The sequence below is a fragment of the Antechinus flavipes genome, chromosome 3 (assembly GCF_016432865.1).
Source record: "Antechinus flavipes isolate AdamAnt ecotype Samford, QLD, Australia chromosome 3, AdamAnt_v2, whole genome shotgun sequence".
NCBI classification, from domain to species: Eukaryota; Metazoa; Chordata; class Mammalia; order Dasyuromorphia; family Dasyuridae; genus Antechinus; species Antechinus flavipes.
The window spans coordinates 546,432,625-546,458,125 of NC_067400.1; the positions used below are offsets into that span (position 1 = coordinate 546,432,625).

A 25,501-nucleotide genomic window follows, 5' to 3' on the forward strand; every position below is an offset into this window, starting at 1 on the left:
ATAAACTCAAAGAGAACAAAATGTACTGTATACAAAGTGATAGCAACGTTCTGGGAGGACAATTGTAAATGACCTTTGCTATTTTCAGCAGTACAATGATTTACGACTACTTTGAAGAACTTATGATGAAAAATGTTATCCATACCCAGAAAAAGAAGTGATTATACTTTCTCTCTCTCTCTCTCTCTCTCTCTCTCTCTCTCTCTCTCTCTCTCTCTCCTCTCTCGTTCCTTCCCCCCAGCCCCTCTCATATTCTATCTTTCTTGAGGGGTTTTTTTTTTTTTTGGTTGTTGTCAGGGTGAGAGATCTGTGTTTGTTTGTTTTTTTTTTTTCACATGACTTTTATGGAAATGTTTCACATAACTTTACATATGGTTTTTTATTGAGGACTGGGGTTGGGGATAAAAGACAGAATCTGGAACTCAAAATTTTTTAAAAACAAATGTAAAAAATTGTTTTAAATGTAATGGGGGACAATATTAAATACATTTAAAAACAAAACAAACAGAAAGAGGTCAGGGACCATCTTCTTTTCTCTTTGTATCTTCAGAGCCTAGTTCTGATACACTCCTATACCACAATTTATTTAGCTATTTCTCCATCAGTGGGTACCTTCTTTGTTTCCAGTATTTGTCAATATTTTAGCATATATTGGGGTTTTTTTGTTTCTCTTTTTGAAATCCCTAAAATAGCATATTGCTGGGTCAAGTATGTGAACTTTTCTTTTGAAAGTTCACATTAAAAAAAAGAAAAAAGAAAGTTCACATGGATATCCAAAACAATTTTACCAATTCAGTTTTAGCAGCAATCCATTACTTTCTGTCTTCTCAAAAATCCTCCAACTTGACTTCCCATTTTTTGTTTACTTTACCAGTTTGTAGTGTGTGAGGTAAAACTGCAGAGTTGTTTTAATTCACCTTTCTCTTATGATTAATGACTTGTGCTTCTACTGAGCTGGTCATTTTTGATTTGCAATTGTTTTTCTTTAAACTGCTTATTCATATTATTTGATCATTTATTCATTAGGGAAAGATTCTTAATTGTATTTGTTTTGTATATTTGAGTATTTGTATTTGTAATTTTATACTTGTATAATTGTATGTTTGTTTTGTATTTTTGAGTATACAATATATATATATAACTATATTTGAATCAAATTCCTATATATTTTGAACTTTTATTAGTGATATGACATACAAAGTTTTTCTTCCCATTAGACCATTTCTCTTTTGTTGTATCTGTACTTTTTTTATTTTTAAATGATTTGACTTTTTATATCCAAATTGTACATCCATTCTAAGAGAATGAATTTAATCTAATTTTAGAAAAATGCTTCTCAGAATATACTTTATATTTTTAAAAACATGCATAATAAAATTTATAAGACTTTTTATGAAAAAAAAATCAGTTCAAGAACTGCTAGAACCTCTTGAAGACCATTTCATTTTTTTTTTTTTTTTGTCTTTCTATTCCTAGCACCTGGTAGCATGTCTTACATATATCAGAGGCCTTTAAAAAGTGTTTGTGATTGCACTGAATTAAATAGTGAAATTTACCTTAAAACACATCTATAATACAATTAGTTCATCATTACTGTACTTTTTGTTTGAAGACATATTGGGGTCCTCGATGCATTAAAATGCTTTAGTTCGACTCTAGTTGAAGGATGATTCAAATGTTAAAAAATATGGGAGCATAACTTAGCATTCTTTATATCGAAGATTTTCCCTTTTCTGTAAACAAAATGTTTCCTTATAATTATAATATGCTGTGTTAGGTGATTAGAAAATGCTTGTTTTTTTAGTATAGGCATTTTTAAAATTTATACTTAAATTTCCTTTGGTTAATGACTCATTAACCATTAACATCCTAAAATTATGACCCATGCTGTTAAAAAAGGAAGTTTAAAATCCATTTAAAATTGAGAGGATGTCCATTAGTTGGGAAATGGTTCAATAAACTGTGTTGTGTATTTGTGATGGAATATTACTGTTCTATGAGAAATGATGAGCAGAATGTTCTCAAAACAACAACGACAAACAAACCTAGAAAGTCTTCTATGAACTCAAACAAAAGAATAAATAAGAGGAGGGAGGATTCTGGGAAGATGGTGGAGTAGGCTGGCAAATTTCAAGCTCTCCACTTCCTCCCTCCGACCCAAATAAAATAAATTTGCCCTGCAAGGAGAATATAAACTGATTTTTTAAAAAAATCAAGATTTGGGGCAGGGCAGGGGTCTTCCCTGAACAACTCAATAAGATCTGAAAAAAAAAAAAAGACCCCAGGCCAGGATTAACCTGTCTGAAATGCAAACACCTTCAGGCTAGTTTCACAGAAACATCAAGTGGGGAATCCTTGCGCTAGAAAGATGTGGCTGGAACCTCTGCAGGAACCAGAGACTTTCATATTCTGAACTATTTGTGGAGCCAGATTCTGAGTCCAGGAAGACTGAGAGAACCTTTGCTGATTAGGAACAGTAGATCCTGCTGTGCTGCTAAGATGCAGCCCTGAGTAAGAAGGAACCAGTCCCTCATGAGTGCAGAGGACAGAGATGCTGATGGGTATTGCTACTTGCAGGAGTGGGGAATCTCTTGATTTGGGGTTCCTGGTCAGAGGAAAGACCTAAAGGAAAGCTTGAGACACCATCTCCCCACCCCACAATTAGAGGTGCTTACATTAATACCTCTTATTAAAAAAAATTAATTGGCAAAGAAGAAAGAATCCCACTATAGAAACCTACTATGGGAATAGAGACAAGTACATCTTCAGAGAACACTGAAATTTAAAAAAAAAAAAAAAAAAAAAAAAGCTTTTACTCCAAAGAATAATATGAAATGGCTACCTGCCCATAGAGAATTTATAGAAGAACTCAAAAAAGAATTTAAAAATCAAATGAGAAACATTGAGGAAAAACAAAAAATCTGAGAAAACCCAGAGATTATGGAAAAAAAATTAGCCAACTAGGAAAGGAGATAAAATGTAATGACCGCGTATTTAAAATCAGCCAGAGTCAGGAACTCAGGTTAAGGGAAAAATCTTAAGTATTCAAGTGAAGAGGTGAAAAAAGATTGCGATAGCAATATGGGCAAGAAGGATTGCGATAGCAATATGGGCAGCTGCGACAGGAAGCCAGCTAGCAGAGCAAGTGAGGGCTGAGCTCTCCTCCCCTTCCTTTTTCACTCCCCTGCCTCCACCCACCAGAATCGTCATTTCCTATACAACACATCAGGACTTGCACAAAGAGTAGGCGGGGGCCATTCTTTCTTCAAGCTTATATATTAATAGAGTATGGTCCAATTACTATTTAGCCTCATGTGCTTGGGATTTCAGTGAATCAACTCAAGCCTCAGCCCATTACATCTCCCGCTTTCTTTTGTTTTTGAACACAGGTGATCATGCCATCCCTGACTCCTCAGGGAGGTCAGAGCCCCCAAGGGGAGGTGATCACATCCTCCCTGACTTTTCAGGAAAGGAGGTGAAAGCACCGAAAAGGAGGTGATCACAACCCCCCTGACTTCTCAGGAAGGGAGGTGAAAGCACTAAAAAGGAGATAATCACGCCCTCCCTGACATCTCAGGAAGGGAGATGAAAAGCACCAAAGGGAAGTGGGGGTTGCTAGCAGGTTTCTGGGCTCAAGGGTCTTATTATGCACAAACCCATCAGCATGGGAAGTATTACACAAGCACACAGCAACAACGCAGAGGCTATTAGTGATGACTCTCCCCACAGTCAGTGCAGGCTTGATGTGGTGTAACAAACATGAATTATTCACCCAATTAACAGTATAACAAACAATATGAATCAACATTGTGTTGTAAAAGATTGCCAGAAGTCCTAGAAGGAGAGTTTGTAAACAGCAGTCACACATACATCTTCTTCAGCAGCCAAGAAATAGTCCAAAACCAATCTATTGTCCATTGCTTCACATATCAGGGAATCCAATGATCCCCCCAAGTTTTTGAAGTCCAGCAAAAGTCTTTTTATGTCTTAGGGAATCCAATGATTCCAGCAGATTTTGAAGTCCTGTAACAGTCATATCATTTCTCAGAGAATCCAATAATTCCTGAGCGCTTTCAAGTCTTATGTCTCAAAGAATCCAATGATTCCTGAGGGATTTAAAGTCCTACAACAATCTAATGTCTCAGAGAATCCAATGATTTCTGAGGGTTTTGAAGTCCAATGATTTCTATGCCCGTGAGTCAAACGCCATAACTGCCACACTCTTTCAATGGTGAGCACAATCAGCAACAGAACCACCCGATGTTTCTTGGGTCTTCTCCTTCGTTTCAAGGGTCTGCTCCATCTCTCTGCGATGGACAAGGTGAATACGGCTCGTTGGCACCCATCTGATTCCTTCTCCACCTGTAGAGATACAAGCAAACCCTCTCCCCCAAGCAGTTAGCCTATCTGGTCCCTTCCATTCACCACTTTCTGGGTCTCTCCACATCACCTGGCGATTATCTAAAGATAGTGGAGCCGCTTGCACTGGACACTGCCCTTCCGGTGGGTTATAAAACCTGTCTACTGGAGCCAGTGCATCTTTGTCAAAAATCAAGAAGTTAATAGTATAAAGAGCTAGATTTAGAAGCTCTCTAGGATTACCTGTGGCTCCCCCTTTCTTTTGTTTTTGGAGCAGCGTCTTAATGTCTCTGTTTCTCCTCTCTACTATTGCCTGTCCTTGAGGATTAAAGGGTATGCCAGTGGTGTGTAAAATATTATACTGTGCACAAAAGTGTGCAAAATGTTTGGAGGTGTATGCAGGACCATTGTCTGTTTTTATTGCTTGTGGCACTCCCATAATGGCAAATGCTTGTGTGAGGAATTCAGTGACCACTCGGACTGTCTCTTTTGCTGCTGGTATGGCAAAAGTGAATCCTGAAAAGGTGTCTACCACAACATGGATAAAAGACAGATGACCGAAAGATTTATAATGGGTCACATCCATTTGCCAGATTTCATTGGGTCTCAAACCACGAGGGTTCTTCCCTGGAGGCAGTGTAGGAGCATGGAAAGGAAGGCAAGCTGTACAGCTTTTTACTATGCTCCTAGCTTCCTCTTTTGTAATCCCAAATTGTAAACGCAAAGCTCGAGCAGCCTGATGGTATTTAGAATGGGATTCCTGGGCCTCCTGAAATAAAGGCGTACTGGCTAACATAGTTAAAAGGCTATCTGCCTTTGAATTCCCATCAAAAATAGGGCCTGGGAGTCCACTATGTGAGTGGACATGCAAGATATAAATCTTACCTGGATGTTTTCTCACTTGCTCCTGAAGTTCCTTAAAGAGCTGATATATATTAGAAGCTGCAAATTTCATTTGGGCTGTGGCAATTCTTTGTACCACACCTACTGAATAGGCTGAATCAATTTATGTCGCCTGGGTAATAAGTGAGAGCTAACATGATCGCATATAATTCGTTCTGCTGAGTGGACTGAAAAGGAGTTCTGACTACTCTCTTTATCATTAAGTCATGAGAGTATACAGCTCAAATATTGTATTTGGACGCATCTGTAAAGATAGTTGGTCCTTTAAGAGGAACTTTAGAAACTTTTTCTTCAAGAATCCATCGCCAATTATGTAAAAGTCTGGTTATCTTTAATGGAGACCCATGTGTAAAATTTGGAGCCATAGCTAATAAAATTTGCCACTCTGGGATGGTCTACACATTAATTTGTGTATTGGTGTAAAAGGTGTATATTTTATCAGGTCTTGCCCCAGATAATTGTACCGCTTGCTTAATGGCCTTTAACAAAATTCTAGCCACAAGCACTGGGTAAGGAGTAAGGCTTTGTTCTGGTTGTGCCGGGAGGTTCACCCACTCTATCATACTGTCTCCTTGATGAAGGACTGCTGTGGGTGCCTCTTGTGTGGCAAAAACTGATATTTCCAGGGGTTTTTGAGTGACTCTTTCAACCACATTGGATAAAGCCAGTTCAACTTCTCTCAAAGCCTCTTGAGCTTCTTTTGTAAGCTGGTGTGGTGAATTTAAAGCACTGTCTCCCCTTAAAATATCATACAATGGTTGTAACTGGTAGGTAGTCAAGCCTAACACTGGTCGCATCCATTGGATATCTCCTATCAATTTCTGAAAATCATTTAAGGTGTTTAGCTTCTCTGTTCTTAAGGACAGTTTTTGTACTGTAAGCACCTTAGGGTATACTTCATATCCTAAATATTGAAAAGGAGCATGTCTTTGAATTTTCTCTTCAGCTATGTATAATTTGTAGTATCTTAGTGTTTCTATGGTCTTTTGTAGACATGCTTCTAGCATTTGTTCCTCAGGTGCACATCCCAATATATCATCCATATAATGTAATAGCATAACTTTTGGAAATGCTTTTCTTATTGGAGCAAGAGCAGCAGCAACATACATTTGACACATAGTGGGGCTGTTTTTCATTCCCTGTGGCAAAACCGTCCATTCATATCTTTTATAAGGCTCAGCTAAGTTAACGCTGGGCACTGAACTGGCACCTCTAATAACTGTACGATCTGCACCTGTGTCTACCAATCCTTCCAATGGTAGGCCATTTATATAGATCGTGAGCATAGGTCAGTCAGCTGTTACAGCTGCTGTCCAGTATATTTCTGGATTTTGTGGTCTGGAGCCAGAATCTGGGTGACTATCACCAGGTTGCTTATTAGGATTCTGTATGAGTAAACCTGATGCTACTACTTCTCCTGGGTGATAAGTCACACATTGTCTACCTGTATTAGTGACTGGGATATTATCTACACATTCCCCAGTTTCCCACATCAGTGTGTGGATGGACACTGTTTTGTACGTACAAAAAGGAGGTGAAATGGTCAAGCCTACTGTGCCTGGAGGTAAGAATCCATAGGCTGGAGAGGAACAGATTTCACCTCTCCAGGGGGTATCTCAGTTGTCCCAGCTGCATACATCTCTATTCTCCCTAATTGTAATTCCTTTCTGCCATCAGGTTGCTTCCTGGCTGGTTGACTGTGCAATCCCCTTCTCCCATCATATGGCTTTCTGGCTGATTGGTCATGTCTGGGTACTGGACTTCTAGGCACTCTCTGGGTGCACCACTGGCTGCCATCATGCCCCAAGTGTTTTTTGCTTTGGGCCCTGGGGCTGGGCCCCTCATCCCATTTCCCTGAATCTGTCTACATTCTGAGGCCCAATGGAATCCTCTGTTGCATTTTGGACATGGGGTATTGGGTATTGTTCTCCCACCCTGTTTTCCCATTCTGTCTCTATGCCAACATTGAGCTTTCAGATGCCCTACTTTTCCACACTGAAAGCATCTATGAGTCTCTCTGGAAGTCCCTTGCCAGGAGGGACTCTGTCTTCTCATGTTTGGATTTTGGGAAGTCTGCCTCATAGCCTGGCTATAAAAGGCACCTGTGCCCACTGTGGCACAGCATCTTATGAGCTCCTCTAAAGGAGCATCCTTGTGCAGTCCTAGTATAATTCTTCTGCAAACCTCATTAGCATTTTCCTTAGCAAGCTGCCTTATCAAAATGTCTGTTATTGCATTTTCTCCATTTGTTCTTGTGATAGCTGTCTGCAAGCGTCCCACAAAGTCAGCAAAGGATTCATTTGGCCCTTGTGTTATTTTTGTGAAGGCCCCCCCTTTTCATCTTTATTGTGGCGAGAAGCCCACGCTTTGATAGCATTAGCAGCAATTTGCTGATATGCTGCTACAGAATAATTAATTTGTACTGCGACATCTGCATAAGGACCTACACCTGTTAGTAGGTCACAGGTGATTGCAGTATGAACTCCGCTTTGACTATTTTGTTGGGCTTGTATCCTACAGAGCTCACTATATTCAGAAAGCCACAAGTAGTTCTGTCCAGGTTCTAGGCATATCCTTGCTATAGATTTCCAGTCATTCGGGGTCAAGATTTCAAAAGACAAATTTTGTAATAGCATCTTAACATAAGCTGATGTAGCCCCATAAAGAGTGCAAGCCTTTTTCAGGTCTTTGAGGATTTCTATATCAAAAGGTGAGTATCTTCTACTTTCTTGACCTGAAGAATTAAACTGTTGAATTACAGGAAAAATGTGGTGTTGAAATTCTGATACATTTTTCCCTTCTTCTTTGGCCTTAATTAGTCCCTTTTGCAATCTACTCATAGGAGCGGCTGGATGCTGCGGGGGAAGTGCTGGTGCTGTCACTGCCCCTCCCACCCCCCCACTACCCCTCCACCCTCCATCCCGGAGGGTGGAGTTGATGGAGGAGAGTCAATTACCTGCTCCTTAGGTGGGGCTGAAGCTGCCTCAGATTCACCCCACCCTTGAGCCTCACTTAAGTCTCCATGCCCTGTGGGGATATGGCCATTAATCTGTTTTTTGTCTTCCTCCTTTATCTCAGGCTTCCCCATTTGATTATTCCTAGAATTTTTACCTTTTCTCCAAGAACTTATACGGTATCTTAAGGCCAGCTGTATCATATTGTATAAATAGAATACCTCGATGGAAACTGAATGAGGACCGTTTTCATTGTTATATGCGGAGAGCTGTTGACCAACCAATGCCCAGTTATCTAGAGAGATTTGCTCTTCCTCTAAAAACCAAGGGGAGGTGCGTTTTAATGTACCCAGAAGTTTAGCTGCCTGTTCCCAAGTTACAAGTAGCCCTTGATCTTCTATTAGGTTAAGCAGGCTTTCTATAGCACCACTCCTGGGTGGGGCTGGGGTTGGGGGGGTTGGGGTGGGGGATGGAGAATCTTTACCTAGGATCTGTCCCGTTTCAGCCAAAAAAGGTTACTAATTTAGTCTTTAAGAAAATAAGTTCCCTGTTTGTCTTATACTCACCTAAGTTCCTGGTCACTGGAGAATTCTTCAGTGAAAGTAGGGTCCTTGGTTCCCACGCTTGGGCGCCAATTGTAATGACCGCGTATTTAAAATCAGCCGGAGTCAGGAACTCAGGTTAAGGGAAAAATCTTCAGTCTTTATTCAAGTGAAGAGGTGAATAAAGATTGCGATAGCAATATGGGCAAGAAGGATTGTGATAGCAATATGGGTAGCTGCGACAGGAAGCCAGCTAGCAGAGCAAGTGAGGGCTGAGCTCTCCTCCCCTTTCTTTTTCACTCCCCTGCCTCCACCCACCAGAATCATCATTTCCTATACAATAAAAGATTAAAGGAGCAAAGATTAAAATAATTTTTTTGAGAATTAGAATTGGGTAAAGAGAAACCAGTGAAGCTATGACAGACCAAGAAATAATAAAAGAGATTATAAAGAATGAGAAAATAGAATGGAATGTGAAACATCTTATAAGAAAAACAACAGATCTGGAGAACAGATCAAGAAGAGAAAACAAGAATAATTGGACTGCTTGAAAGTTGTGACCAAAAAGAGAACCTTTACACCAAAAAGCAGGAAATCCAAGAAAATTGTCCTGGTGTGTTAGAACATGAGGAGAAAGTAGCAATAGAAAAAAAAAAGATGCACTGATCACTACCTCAATGAGATACTTTGTGGAAAACACACAGGAATATTATTGTGAAATTTTGAAAACCCCAGATCAAAGAAAAGATTTTGCAAGAAACAAGAAAAAAAATTCAAATATAATGGATCAACAATTAGAATTGTATAGGACTTAATCAGCGTCTACAATAAGACCACAGGTCCTGGAACCATATCCACTAGCAATTAAAAGAACTAGGCCTATAGCCAAAAAATATCACATCTAGCAAAATTATAATATTGTATAAGAAAAAATGGATATTCAATGAATTTGCAGATTTTCAGGATTTTCAACCAAATCCAAACTTAACAAAATTAAATATCATAGATATTATCAAAGATTAAAGATCAATTTCAAGGGACTCAACATGGACAATTTTTTTTTTTACATGAGAAATGTATACTATATGTTTAAGATTCACATCAACAATAGGGTAGCTCAAAAGAAAGACTGCAGAGTTAAAGTAAAATTAGTATTTATGTTATACAAATGAGGTACAGAGGAAGAGTAGTAGCATCACAGGAATAGATTTAATAGACAACACTGCATATATATCAGGAAGGGTATAGCACCCTCTAAAATCTATTTAAAAAAAAATAAGGGTGGAGGGATAGATGGATAGGGAAGCAAATGGTATGGGAAAAAGATGAGGGAGGGATCCATGAGTGGTGGAGGGTTAGTAATAGCAAGGCAAGTTAAGGAGCAGAATTGAAGCAAAGAATCAGCAGGAATAGAAAACATATGTGTGTATGTATATATCTACATATATATATCTACATACACACACACACATACACACATAAATATATTTTCTTAACTATAGCTTGCTTGGCAGTAGGGTTGGATGAAAGGGGGAAAAAAGAATAAAGTAAATAGCATGTGCAGCAGAGAATAAAACAACAATTTATAAGGAATTGAAGAAAAATGGACATTCATGAATATAATTTCTCCTACTAATAATACTAATAAATATATATATATATTTAATCTAGTAATTCTTATATATTTTGAATCCTCCTAGATGTTCTGCTGGTCAAATGACAATGTCCTCTTTTATTTTGTATTCCTTTTCTATTTTTCTTTTTTTCTTATTCAAATTTTTCAAATAAAATAAATTAAAAAAAGAAAGCAACAGCAATGTTCTGAGAAGATTACCTGTAAATAATGTTGCTATTCTTGGTAGTATAATCATCCATAACTACTGTGAAGGACTTACAATGAAAAATCCTATCTATACTTAGAGAATGAACTGATGGAGTCTGAATATGGATCAAAGCATTCTCTATTTTTTTCTCTCTCTTTATTTTTAACATAATTTTTCTTGAGGGGTTTTATTTTCACTAGGGTGGAAGATCTATGTTTTCTTTCACAACTTGATTTTTATGAAATGTTTTGCATAACTTCACATGTGCTTTTTTAACTGTGAGTGGCCAAAAGAAAGAGAATATAGAACTCAAAATATTAAAAACAAATATAAAAATATCTTTTATTTTAAATGTAACTGGAAAAATTAAACAAAATAAAATATTTAAAAATCCAGTTCCTGAGTATCTTACTACACAAAACTGAGTAAGTATAAGAATTATTTTCAAAGACTTCCTGATTCCAGTAAGGGAAACAAGATAGACACATATGAAGCAACTACAATATTATAAAACATTATGGGATTAGAGTTAGACCAATCTGTACCTAAACAAGAATCCTCTTATTAAATATTTGCTAGGTAAATGTATTCCAGGTCCACCCATGTCATCATCTTAAAATTCTCTGTTCATATATTTTGGCCATTTATCAATTGAGGAATGTCTTGTATTCTTATAAAATTGAGTTAATTTTCTATATATTTTAGAAATGAGATCTTTATCAGAAACAGTGAACATAAATATTTTTCCCAGATTTCTGCTTCTCTTCTACTCTTGGTTTGGTTTATGTAAACTCTTTTTAATTTAATGTAATCAAAATGATCCATTTTGCATTTTATAATGTTCTTTAGTTCTTCTTTGGCCATAAATTCTTCCCTTTTCCATGGATCTGAGAAGTAGACTATTCCTCAACCTCCGAATTTACTTTTAGTATCATCCTTTATGTTTAAATCATGAACCCATTTTGATCTTATCTTAATATAGGATGTTAAGATGTTGGTCAATGCTTAGTTTCTGCTATTCCATTTTATAGTTTTTTCAACAATTTTTGTCAAATAATGAGTTCTTATCCCAGAAGCTAGAGTCTTTGGGTTTATCAAACACTATATTACTATAGTCATTGACTATTGTGTCTTGTGAACCTAACCTATCCGACTGACCCACTACTCTGTTTCTTGGTCAGTATCAAATGGTTTTGATGAACATGCTTTATAATATAGTTTTAAGTCTGGTACAGCTAGGCAACTTTCCTTTGCAATTTTTTCCCATTATTTCCCTGGAAATTCTTTACCTTTCGTTCTTCCAGATGAATTTTGTTATTATTTTTCTAGTTCTATAAAATAATTTCTTGGTATTTTGATTGGTATGGAACTGAATAAGTAAATTTATTAGGTAGAATTATCATTTTTATTATGTTATCTCAGCCTATTCATGAGCATTTGATATTCTTCCAATTTTTTAGATCTAACTTTATTTGTGCGAAAAGTGTTTTGCAATTGTGTTCATATAGTTCCTGGCTTTACCTTGGCAGATAGACTCCCAAGTATTTTATGTTATCTACAATTATTTTAAATGGGATTAATCTTTTTTATTTCTTGCTGTTGGGCTTTGTTAGTTTCATATAGAAATGCCAATGATTTACATGGGTTTATTATGTATCCTGCAACTTTGCCAAAATTGCTAATTGTTTCTAGTAGTTTTTAGTTGATTCTCTAGGAGTCTCTAAATATACTATCATGTCATTTGCAAAGAGTGATAATTTTGTTTCCTTATTATATGCTCTTAATTCCTTCAATTTCTTTTATTAAGTATCTGAGTCTGAATACTGACTTCAGGCCCAGCACGCTCTCCACTATACCTAAAGTACATTCTGAAGTACATCTTAGTGATTCTACTTTAATTAACAATGATGGAATAGAGGATCACCAAAATTAGCAAATATTAATACAGTAATGCCTTTTTTAAATTCCAAAATTAATTAGCAAGAAGTCTAAGTTTAATTCAACAAATATTATCTTCTTTACCATTAACTGAACACAACTTTTTTTTCCTTTTTAGGAGTTGGAAAAGGTAATGGAAAAGATCTGAAAATAGTAATAATTGTGGATAAAAAAGTTGTTCACACTTGTGTGTGTTCATCTTTAAAGAGCTGTCAGGTGGGTTGTTGTTTACAAATAATTTTACTTAAAAACTTAACTATCTTAACAAATACCAAATAACCAACCAAAACTGGGAATAAAACACTATATTAATCCATATACATTATTGACTCATTTCTATGGAACAACAATAATCCATCAATGTCGGCATTTCCTTTACTAGTAAAGGTCGTAATCTTCTCAGATGTGCCATTCTTATCTTATGTCCTCCCATCAATCCTTCATTTAATATCCTCTCAGTGCACTAGAGGACTCCATTGATTTGCTTAATATTTCATAGATACCAATTAGTCAGTGAATAAATATAAATATTAGCTACGTGTCAGACTTGGGGATGCAAAGAAAAGGAAATGACAATCTCTGATTTATGTGATAGCCAAGAATTGGAAAATGAGTAGATGCCCATCAGTTGGGGAATCACTGAATAAGTTATAGCATGTGAAAGTAATGGAATATTATTATTCTATAAAAAGTGAACAGGCTGATTTTAGAAAGGCCTGGAAAGACTTACATAAACTCATACTAAGCAAAATAAGCAGAACCGAGAAAACATTGTACACAGCAACAGCAAGATTGAGGGATGATTAACTATGACAGATTTGGTTCTTCTCAGTGGTTCAGTAATAAAAGGCAATCCTAACAAACTTTTGTGGAGCACACCATCCACATCCAGAGAGAGAACTATGGAGACTGAATATAAATCAACATATGTTCTGTTCACCTTTTTTCCTTTTTCTTCTGTTTTTTCTTATCTTGTGGTTTTTCCCTTTTCTTCTGATTTTTCTTTCCCAACATAATTTATAAGAAAATATTTTAAAAAATGAATGTATCCATACAACCAAAGAATGTTGTTTTTACATGTAACTGGGGAAAATAATTTTAAAAAAGACAGTCTCTTCCCTCAAAAAGCTCATAATTTATTGGGAGACAATATGCAGCTTACATATATGTCAATTTCATGATGACATACTTGCCTGGGTTCTGGTTAATGGGCGATAAAGACTGTGTACTTGGTTTTATTTGTGCAAAACCCTTTAAAATTTATATAACCAAAATTATCTTTTTAGGTCTTCTGTACATTCTTATCTCTTCTTTGGTCATGAACATTTTTACCAGTCCATAGGTCCATAATTTTTTCCATGCTCCAATAATTTGTTTTATGATATTGCCCTTTATATCTAAATCATGTACCCATTTTGAATCTAATCTTCATATCTGATGTGAGATGTTAGTCTAGGCCTAGTTTTTTTCCATATTACTTTCCAGTTTTCCAATAGGGTTTTTTAAAATAGTAAATTCTTGCCCCAGTATTTGGGATCTTTGGGTTTATCAAATACTATGCTACTATGCTCATTTGCTTTTATTTAGTGAATAACCAATGTGTTTTGCTGCATATGTGCAAAAATGTTTGTGGTAACCCTTTTTGCAATGGCAAGAAACTGGAAACTGAATGAATACTCATCAGTTGGAAAATGGCTTAATAAGTAATGGTATATGAATGTTATGGAATATTATTTTTCTGTAAGAAATGACCAGCAGGATGACTTCAGAGAGGCCTGGGGAGACTTATATGAACTGATGCTAAGTGAAACTTAGATAATGCTAAGAGCAAAACTAGGAGATCATGGTACATGGAAACGATTATAGGATGATCAATTCTGATATGGCTCTTTCCAACAATGAGATGATGCAGATCAGTTCCAATAATCTTGTGATGAAAAGAGCCATCTATACCCAAAGAGAAGTCTGTGGGAACTGAGTGTGGGTCACAACATAGCATTACCACTCTTTTGTTGTTTGCTTGCATTTTGCTTTCTTTCTCAGTTGTTTTCCTTCTTGATCCAATTTTTCTTGTGTGGCAAGGTAACTGTATAAATATGTATACACTTATTGGATTTAATATATATTTTAACATATTTAACATGTATTGGATTATCTGACATCTAGGGAAGGGGATGGGGGGGAAGAAGGGGAAAATTTGGAACACAAAGTTTTGCAAGGGTCAATGTTGAAAAATTACCTATGCATATGTTTTGTGAATAAAAAAACTTTGATTTAAAAAAAAGTAAATTAAAAATGCTCAAAAAATATGGTCAATTATGCTTGTAGTTTTCCTTATAATAAACTAGCTCTGCATTCTTGGCATAAATCCAGTCTTGTGAGAATATATGTTCTTCATGATATGATATTATAATATTATTCTAGTATTTTATTTAAAGATTTTGCATCAATATTCCCTAAGGGAAATACATATACTATCTTTTTCTGTTTTGACTCTCCATGGTTTAAGTATCAAGACTGTATTTATGACATAAAAAGAACTTGTAAGGATGCCTTTACCTTTTTTTCCCCAAACAGTTGATATAATATTAGTATTAGTTATTCGTTAAATATTTGGTATAATTTGCTTGTATATTCATCTGGTCATGAGATTATTTTTTCTTATGGAGTTCATTTATGTCTTTTTTCTTATGAGATATATGGCTTTCTTCTTCTAAGATAAATCTTTTTAAGTATCATTTCCTATTCTGCTAATCTGGTCAATTTACATTTTTTTCTATTGTTGTCCATTTCATTTAGACTGTCAGTTTTGTTGACTTATAGTTGGATAGTATAATGGAGAAAAGTATACTCCTCTCTATTCTTGTTTGGTTTTCTCCAGAGGCTGATCATATCTGTTTTTTTCTAAAATTCAGCTCCTTAATTTCTTTCTTTTTTATTTTATTGTTAGATTTGCTTAATTTTGAGAAGTAAAAGTTGACGTCCCTCACTAGTATAGTTCCACTTTTTCCTACTCTAACTCATTTTCTTTAATAATTTATATGCTATGCCATCTGATGCATATATGTTTGATATTTATATCTTTACATACTCATCTTTGAAGACCTCATCTTTCCTTGTGACTGCTGCTATTATTTTTACTCTCACCTTATTTTACTATCACCTTAAGCTTAATATGTCTAAAACATATTTATCTAAAAAATTTATCTTGCCCTTCCCTCATCCAAACCAACTCTTCCTTTTCTTCATCAAATTCCCTTTCTGCTACTAATAAAAGATACATTTTATCTACAAAGATATCTGTTATATTTCTTCCTGTGTTTCCCTTGTCATTACTATCAATCAATATTTATTAATTGCTTTATTATGTGCCAGGCACTGTGCTAAGTGTGAGGGATACAAAAAGAGACAAAAGATAGTATTATCTAATGAAGGAGACAACATGCAGACAAATTTATACAGAGCAAACTATATATGGGATAAATAGGAGGTATTATTTCCCTCTATTAGCGGGAAAGCACTAAAATTAAGAAAAGTTGGAAAAGAGTTCTAGTAAAAGAAGAGGTTTTAGTTAGAACCTGAAACTAAGGAGGTCAGTAGGTGGAGTGGAAGAGAGAGAGTATTCCAGGAATGAGGGATAATTAGAAAAAATGCTAGGACCTGAGAGATGGAGTATATTGTTCATGGAACTGCCAGGAGACCAGTGTCGTGTGTGTGTGTGTGTGTGTGTGTGTGTGTGTGTGTGTGTGTGTGTGTATAGATAGATATATATGTATATCTATATATAGATAGATAGATATGTATATACAGAGTAGTGATGTATATGAAGATTAGAAAGGTAGGAGGGGGCTAAGTTGTAAAGGGCTTTGAATACCAGAGTATTTTGTATATAATTCTGTAGGCAATAGGGAACCCCTGGAGGGACATGAATGACATGGTCAAACTTCTGCTTTAGAAAAATCATTTTAGGAGCTAAATGAAGGCTGGATTAGAGCAGAGAAAGACTTAAGACAGATCCATCCATCACTAAGCTATTTACAGTTTTCCAGACCCAAGATGAGAAGGGGCTATTCTAAAGTAGTAGCAGTGCAAAAAGAGAAGGGAGTGCATTCAAGAGATGCTGCGAAAGCATAATCATCAGCTCTTAGCAACCAATTGGATATGGTGGGGTGGAAAGGAGAGATAGTGAGGAGCCCAGGGTGACTCCTAGGCTGCCAGCCTTAAGGAATGGGAGGATAGTCTAGCTTTCTACAGTAATAAGTGTTAAGTGAAGGCTAGTTCCCTGGAGGCCTCGGGATCAGCCAAAGTCAGGATAAGTAAAAGTCCTTGGTTTTTAGGGGGAGAAGTGGGCAAACTGCCAGGGGTTTTGCTAAAGATCTCTTCTCAGTTCTGGAGTCCAGAATCTCCACATTTCTCCTCCTTGTCCTGCTGTCAAGTGAGACTGGCTTGTCACACTCCACTCTCTAATCCTTGCCTATAATTATCTTAACATCAAACACTGAGCCAGCATCACCTGTGAGAAGGGCCATTTTTCTAAACATATGCTAATGGAATCATTGTTTTATATCAAATAGGTAATTAGCCTTAAGTGCTTGGTTGTCTGATTCAAATACACCTTTTTATAGTGTACATCCCGCTACATCTCCCGCTTTCTTTTGTTTTAGAACACAGGTGGTCACACACACTCCCTAACTTCTCAGGGAGCTGAGAACCCCAAAAAGTAGGTGATCATGTTCTCCCTCTCCCCCAACTTCTTAGGAAGAGAGATGAAAGCACTAAAAAAGAGGATCATGCCCTTCCTGACTTCAGGAAGAGAGATGAAAAACACCAAGGGGAAGTGGGGAGTCAAACCAGATATTGTTAGCGGGTTTCTGGCTAAACCCGAAGGGTCTTATTAGAAACAGGTATACACAAACCCATCAGCATGGGAGGTATTATACAAGCACATAGCAATAACGCACAGGCTAGCAGTGATGACTCTCCCCACAGCTGGTGCAGGCTCAGTGTGGTGCAACAAATATGAATTGTACATGCAAGTAGTGATATATGACAAACAATATGGATCAACATGGTGTTGTAAAAGATTTCCAGAAGTTCTAGATGGAGGGTATGTAAACAACAATCACACATATGCCTCCTTTAGCAGCCAAGAGATAGTCCAAAACCAATCTATTGTCCATTGTTTCACGTGTCAGGGAATCCAATGATTCCTGCAGATTTTGAAGTCCTGCAACAGTCTCATCGTGCCTCAGGGATTCCAATGATTCCTGCTGATTTTGAAGTCCTGCATCAGTCTCATTAACAATTTTTGATGTCCATGAGTCAATCGCCATAACTGTGGTGGTGGGCACAGTCAGCGATGGAACCACCCAATGTTTCTTGGATCTTCTCCTTCGTTTCAAGGGTCTGCACCGTCTCTCTCCAATGGACAAGGTGAATATGGCTCGTTGGCACCCATCTGATTCCTTCTCCCTCTGTAGAGGTACGAGCAAACCCTCTGCCCCAAGCAGTTAACCTATCTGGTCCCTTCCATTCTCCACTTTCTGGGTCTCTCCACATCACCTGGCAATTATCTAAAGACAGTGGAGCTGCTCACACTGGACACTGCCCTTCTGATGGGTTATACAACCTGTCTGCTGGAGCCAGTGCATCTTTGTCAAAAATCAAGAAGTTAATAGTATAAAGAGCTAAATTTAGAAATTCTCTGGAGTTATTTGTGGCTCCCTCTTTCTTTTGTTTCAGGAGGAGTGTCTTGATGTCTCTGTCCTCCTCTCTATTATTGCCTTTCTTGAAGATTAAAGGGTATGCCAGTGGTGTGTAAAATCTGATACTGTATAGAAAAGTGTGCAAAATGTTTGGAGGTATATGCAGGGCCATTGTCTGTTTTTATGGCTTGTGGCACACCCATAATGGCAAATGCTTGTATAAGGAATTCAGTGACCACTCAGGCTGTCTCTTTTGCTGCTGGTATTGCAAAAGTGAATCCTGAAAGGTGTCTACCACAACATAGATAAAAGACAGATGACTGAAAGATTTATAATGGGTCACATCCATTTGCCAAATTTCACTGAGTCTCAAACCATGATGGTTCTTCCCTGGAGGGAGTGTAGAAATGAGGAAAGGAAGACAAGCTGTACAGACTTTTACAATGCTCCTAGCTTCCTCTCTTGTTATTCCAAATTGTAAACGTAAAGCTCGAGCAGCCTGATGATATTTAGAATGAGATTCTTGGGCTGCCTGAAATAAAGGAGTATTGGCCAACATACTTAGAAGGCAATCTTCCTTTGAATTACCATCAAAAATAGGACCTGGAAGTCCACTATGAGAGTGGACATGCAAGATATAAATCTTACCTAGATGCTTTCGCACTTGCTCTTGAAGTTCCTTAAAGAGCTGATATATATTGGAAGCTACAAATTTTATTTGGGCTTTGGCAATTCTTTGTACCACACCTACTGAAGAGGCCGAATCAGATTTTATATTTATATCTCCTGGATAAGAAGTAAGAGCTAGAATGATTGCATATAATTCATTCTGCTGAGTGGACTGAAAAGAAGTTTTGACTACTCTCTTTATAGTAAAGTCATGAGAGTATACAGTGCAAATATTATGTTTGGATACATCTGTAAAGATAGTTGGTGCTTTAAGAGAAACTTTAGAAACCTTTTCTTCAAGAATCCATTGCCAATTATGTAATTGTCTGGTTATCTTTAATGGAGACCAATGCGTAAAATATGGAGCTGTGGCCAATAAAATTTGCCATTTGGGATGGTTTCACAGCATACATTAATTTGTGCATTAGTATAAAAGGTGTATATCTTTTCAGGTCTTATCCCAGGTAATTGTACTGCTTGCTTAATGGCCTTTAATAAAAGTCTAGCTGCAAGTACTGGGTAAGAAGCAAGGCTTTGTTCTGGTTGTGCTGGGAGGTTCACCCACTCTATCGCACTGTCTCCTTGATGAAGGACTGCTGTGGGTGCCTCTTGTGTAGCAAAAACTGATATTTCTAAGGGTTTTTGAGTGACTCAACCACATTGGATAAACCAGTTTAACTTCTCTCAAAGCCTCTTAAGCTTCTTTTGTAAGCTGGTATGGTGAGTTTAAAGCACTATCTCCTCTTAAAATGTCATATAGTGGTTGCAATTGATAAGATAGTCAAGCCTAGCACTGGACACATCCATTGGATATCTCCTATCAATTTCTAAGTCATTTAAGGTGTTCAACTCCTCTATTCTTAACAAAAGTTTTTGTACTATTAGCACCTTAGGATATACTTCATATCCTAAATATTGAAAAGCAGCATGTTTTTTGAATTTTTTTTCTGGAGCTATGTGCAATTTGTAGTTCCTTAGTGTTTCTATGGTCTTTTGTAGACATGCTTCTAACATTTGCTCCTCAGATGCGCATCCCAATATATCATCCATGTAATCTAATAACATTACTTTTGGAAACACTTTTCTTACTGGAGTAAGAGCAGCAGCAACATACATTTGACACCTAGTAGGGCTGGTTTTCATTCCCTGTGACAAAACTGTCCATTCATATCTTTTATAAGACTCAGCTAAGTTAACACTGGGCAAATCTTTTCATATCCTTCTTATCTAGAGGGATAGAATAGTAACAATCCTTAATGTCTATAACTCAAAGAGGCCATTCTCTAGGCTACTGAGTAGGAGATGGAAGTCCAGGGTGAAGAGTTCCCATAGTTCCATCTGTTCATTTACTTTTCTTAAATCAGTCAACATCCTCCAGTTTCCAGATTTCTTTCTTACAACAAATACAGGGGAGTTCCAAGGACTTAGAGAAGGTTGTAAGTGTAGGTGGAGTTGAAACTGGACGGTGAGAGTAGAATCAGTGTGCCCTTCACGTTCACTTAACTCTTCATGCCCTTCAGCAGTATTTTCATTAATCTCTCCTTTATCTTCCTCTTTCTTATAGGCTGTTCTTAAAACTTTTCTTTTTTCTATAACTTGTGGGATTCTTTAAGCCAGTTGTATTAAGTTGTACATATAGAATGTTTCCTTAGAAATTGAATCAGGACCTTTATAATTATAATATTCACATAGTTGATCTACTAGTTTCCAATTCTCTGCCTCGATTTCTTCTTTCTTGAAGAATCAAGAGGATGTGCATTCTAATGTATTCTTGAGTCTATCAACTGGCTCCCAAGTTACGATCAGACCCTGTCTCTTTATCAGTCTAAGTGTGCTTCCTGTAGATCTTCCTCTGGGTGGGGGAGAATCTTTTCCTAATATCTGCCCCAATTCAGCTAGAAAATGAGAGTTACTATTTAGCTCTTAACAAAGTAAGTTCCCTGTTTGTCTATTAAAATACTCACCCTATTTTCTGGTCACTGGGACTTTTTCAATGAAATTAGGGTGCTTAGTCCACATTGGGCATGAAAATGTTAAGTCCAAGATAGTTCCCTGGAGGCCTCAGGATTAGCCAGAGTCAGGATAAGCAAAAGTCCTTGGTCTTTAGGGGGAGGAGTGAAAGAAGCAGGCAAACTGCCAGGAGTTTTGCCAACTTCTCAATTCTGGAGCCCAGAATCTCCACCTTTCTCCTCCTCGTTCTGCAGCCAAATGAGTCTCTGATGTTAATCATTTCAGCTAGTTTTTAAGTTGATTCTTTAGGATTTTCTAAGTATGCCATCATCTGTAAAGAATGATAATTGTGTTTCCTCATCACCTGTTCTAATTTCCTCAATATTTCTTGTTGCTATCGCTAGCATTTCCACTACAATATTGAATAATGGTGATAATAGGAATTCTTGTTTTACTCCAGATCTTACTGGGAAGGTTCATAGTTTATGAGTTGAAACATCTTCCCACATGTGAATATAAAAAATTTAACTTTATTGAATCCCTTATGATTTCTCTTTTCTATCTTCCCTTTTAATGCCTTTTTTTAAAATCTTGTATTTGAAGTCAAATTTTTTATTCAGATCTGATCTTTTCACTAGAAAATGCTTGTGAGCTCTCTATTTCATTAAATATTTGTATTTTCCCCTGAAGAAGTACTCAGTTTTGCTGGTAGTTTATTCTTGGTTGTAATCCTAGCTCCTTTGACTTCCAGAATATCATATTTCAAGCCTTCAGACTTTTTTTTTTTTAATTTGGAAACTGCTAAATCTTTTGTGACTCTTACTATGACTCCATAGATTTTTTATTGTTTCTCTTTGGCTGCTTGCAATATTTTCTCCTTGAATTGGAAGGTCTGGAAGTTAGCTCTAATGTTCCTATGAATTTTCATATGGGAATCTCTTTGAAGAGATAAGCAATGGATTCTTTCCATTTCTATTTTATCCTCTGATTCTAGGATCTCAAAGCAATATTCCTTAACAATTTCTTGAAATTTCTTGTTGTTTAAGTTCTTTTAAAAAATCGTGACTTTCAGCTTCAATACTTCTTAAATTATTTCTCCTCAATTTGTTTTACAGATCAGTTGTTTTTTCAATAAGTTTTTCTACATTTTCTTCTATTTTTTCATTCTTTTAATTTTGTTTTATCATTTCTTGATGTTTCATGGAATCATTAGTTTCTACCTGACCAATTTTAATTTTGAAAGAATTTTTTTCAGTGAGCTTTTATGCCTCTTTTCCCATTTGGCCAATTCTGTTTGTTGTTGTTTTCTTCAGTATTTTTTGTGCCTCTTCCCCCCATCACCACCTCTTAGGACAAGTTTAATAGAGTTATCAAACATGTGATAGGCTCATGTCCATAGGATTGTCTAAGGTACAAACAATGTTAATACAAGCTTTGGTCATTGAGAGTGAGAAAGAGAGACCCAAAAGGCCTAAAGCAGGCTCAATCAGCTGGCTGCTGCTCTGAGGGAGGAAGGAATGATGTTAAATGATCAGAATGCATAGGGAGAGGACATGTCCATCTACCCCATACTGTTTGGGCTCTCTCTATAAAGGCCTCTCAGTAGAAAGTTTGAGGATGATTAAGCATATTTGTTCTTGACCTGTGCACCGCAGCTAAGTAAGTCCACAAGCCCCCTGTGGGAATTAAAAGGGCAGGACATTCTTTCCTACAGAGAACTCAGTGCTTCTTGGAAAAACATTCCTTATTGAATATCAGGCATGATGATGTCACTCCCAGGTATCCATCTAGCAGGGCCCATTTCCTCATGCTTGTTTGTGAACTAGAAGGCCTGCATGAGCTGCAGAGTTTAATTTACAGAGCAGCCCACAGGAAGGTCATTGATGGTGATCTGGGGAAGGATCCCTTTCTCATCAATGAAAAGAACTCTGAATTAAATTTTTTTATCTGCCTTTAAGACACCATAATCTTGAGCAATGGTGTTTGGACTCAGAGATCAATGGGATATTCACAGTACCCAGTCTACTATTCTTCTCGATCATGTTGAATCAGACAAGGTGATATAAAAGTGAAATCACTGAAGCACCAATCACTTGGTAGTTAAGTTTCTTAAATTTTTCAGCTCCACGCCTCTCTGAAATAAATTTTAAAAATGCAATAATCTGACCATTACTTCATAGTCAGAAAGGCTAATGTCTTTGAATTGCTAATCCATCATAACAGCTATACCTCTGAAATTGGGGACTGAGTACCCTTGACATTTCCAACTGGCATGTTGATAGCAGCAACTGGGCTCCACAGACAACTTCAGAAAAAAGAGAAAGGTGACTATATAAGGAAAGACTGCAGAATGTCTTTTGTGCCTCTTTTACTAAGCCATTGAGTTTCTCCTAATTTTCTTAAATAGTTTTCTTTTCTTTTCCTATTGTTCCTCTCTGCCTGCTCTTATTTGAGTTTTTAAATTTGCTTTTAACTCTTAATAGGAATTCTTGTTGGGCTTGTATCAAATTCAAAGTTTTATTTGAGGCTTTGCTTGTAGCTGTTTTGACAGCATTGTCTTCTGAGTTTGTGTCTTTCTCTTCCTTGTTACCATGGAAACTTTTTTGGTCAAAATTTTTTTTGCTCATTTTACAGCCTATTTCTTAACTTTTTACTTCCTATTATAGTTAGACATTGCTCCTAGGATAGAGTATTGTCCCAATTTTTTAATGCTACTATTTTCAGAGTTAATTCTGCAAGACTATAAGTTTTCAATGCTTCCAAGATGGTATTACATTAGGAGAGGTGTAATGTCCTCTCTGGAGGGCCTCAGGATCAGTCAGAGTCAGGATCAGTCAAAGTCCTTGGTCTTTAGGAAGAGAAGTGAAGGAGGCAGCAAGCTGCCAATGTGGCTCATCAAAGATGGAGCCTGGACTCTGGAGTCTGGAGCCTGAAGTCTTCCCTGCTGAGCGTGCTGCAGCAGAGAGACTCTGACCCTCTTCCTCAGCCCTCCAATCCTTCCCTAGGATTACCTCACCACAATATTCAGAAGGTGCTAATGGTGAGGAGAGCCATCACATCACCATATCATCTAAGTATATATTTATAGAACCATTATATCGCATGGAGTAGGTACTTAGCCTTAAGTACTCTGCTGTTCTGGATTCAAGTACACGTTTTCAGAGTTCCAACCCTTTATAGAGAGGTGTGGTCACTTATTTTTTTTTTTTAATTAAAGCTTTTTATTTTCAAAATATATGCATGGATCATTTTTAAACATTGACCCTTGCAAAATCTTGTGTTCCAATTCCCACCTTCCCCTCCTTTCCTAGATGGCAAGTAATCCAATATATGTTAAACATGGTAAAAATATATGTTGAATCCAATATATGCATATGTGTTTATATAATTATCTTGCTGCACAAGAAAAAACAAATCAAAATGGAAAAAATGAGAAAGAAAATAAAATGCAAGCAAACAACAAAAGAAAATGCTATGTTGTGAAACACATTCAGTTCCCACAGTCCTCTCTCTGAGTATAGATGGCTCTCTTCATTACAAGACCGATGAAACTGCCCTGAATCATCTCATTGTTGAAAAGAGCTATGTCCATCTGAATTGATCATTGTATAATCTTGTTGCCATGTACAATGATTTCTTGGTTCTGCTCATTTCACTCAGCAACAGTTCATGTATGTCTCTCCAAGCCTCTCTGAAATCATCCTGCTGATTGTTTCTTTTTTTTTTTTAATTTTTATTTAATAATTACTTTATATTGACAGAATCCATGCCAGGGTAATTTTTTTTTTTTACAACATTATCCTTTGCACTCGTTTCTGTTCCAATTTTTTCCCCTCCCTCCCTCCACCCCCTCCCCTAGATGGCAAGCAGTCCTTTATCTGCTGATTGTTTCTTACAGAACAATAATATTCCATAACATCCATATACCATAATTTACTCAGCCATTCTCCAACTCAGTTTCCAGTTTCTTGTCACTACAAAAAAGACTGCCACAAACATTTTTGCACATGTGGAGCCCTTTCTTACCTTTAAGATTTCTTTGGGATATAAGCCCAGTAGTAACACTGCTGGATTAAAGGGTATGCACAGTTTAATAACCCTTTGAGCATAATTTCAAATTGCTCTCCAGAATAGTTGGATACATTCACAATTCCACCAACAATGTATCAGCGTCCCAGTTTTCCACACCCCCTCCAACATTCATCATTATCCTTTCCTGCCATCTTAGCCAATCTAACAGGTGTGTAGTGGTATCTCAGAGAAGTCTTAATTTGCATTTCTCTGAACAAGTAGGGTCACTTCTCTTCTGGCCTGTGCTCTCGTCTTTATTCAGGAATGGACTTTGTTCCCCTAGCCATAAGTGGTATTACTCCTCCTGGCCTTGGAATGTGACTTGAGACCCTGCTCTCCCATAAGAACTATTGCTCCTTTCAGCCTTGGAACTGAGACCAAAGCTCTTACTCCTCTCTAGTCGCAAGTACTAGTGCTCCTCTTTACCTTGGGACTGAAACCTAGAACTGAATATGAGTAATGTAACAGGGTCCTGAACCCAGAACCAGCAAATGATCCTCTGTAATTTCTTCTGACCAACTATCCAATTCCCTTATCATACCATCAGCTGGAATATTGTTTCATTCCAACATTTTGTTGGTACTGCC

The 25,501-nt window shown here is 37.0% G+C and overlaps 1 protein-coding gene across 1 annotated transcript in view; it reads left to right on the top strand.

Annotated features, from left to right (window-relative positions):
* Positions 1-25,501, top strand: part of LOC127557388 (phosphatidylinositol 3,4,5-trisphosphate 3-phosphatase TPTE2-like) — an 89,326-nt gene that overhangs the window by 61,335 nt on the left and 2,490 nt on the right. The window contains exon 15 of the mRNA XM_051990724.1: positions 12,638-12,735. Within this exon, the coding sequence (XP_051846684.1) occupies positions 12,638-12,735 (98 nt within the window). The remainder of the gene's footprint in view (positions 1-12,637; positions 12,736-25,501) is intronic.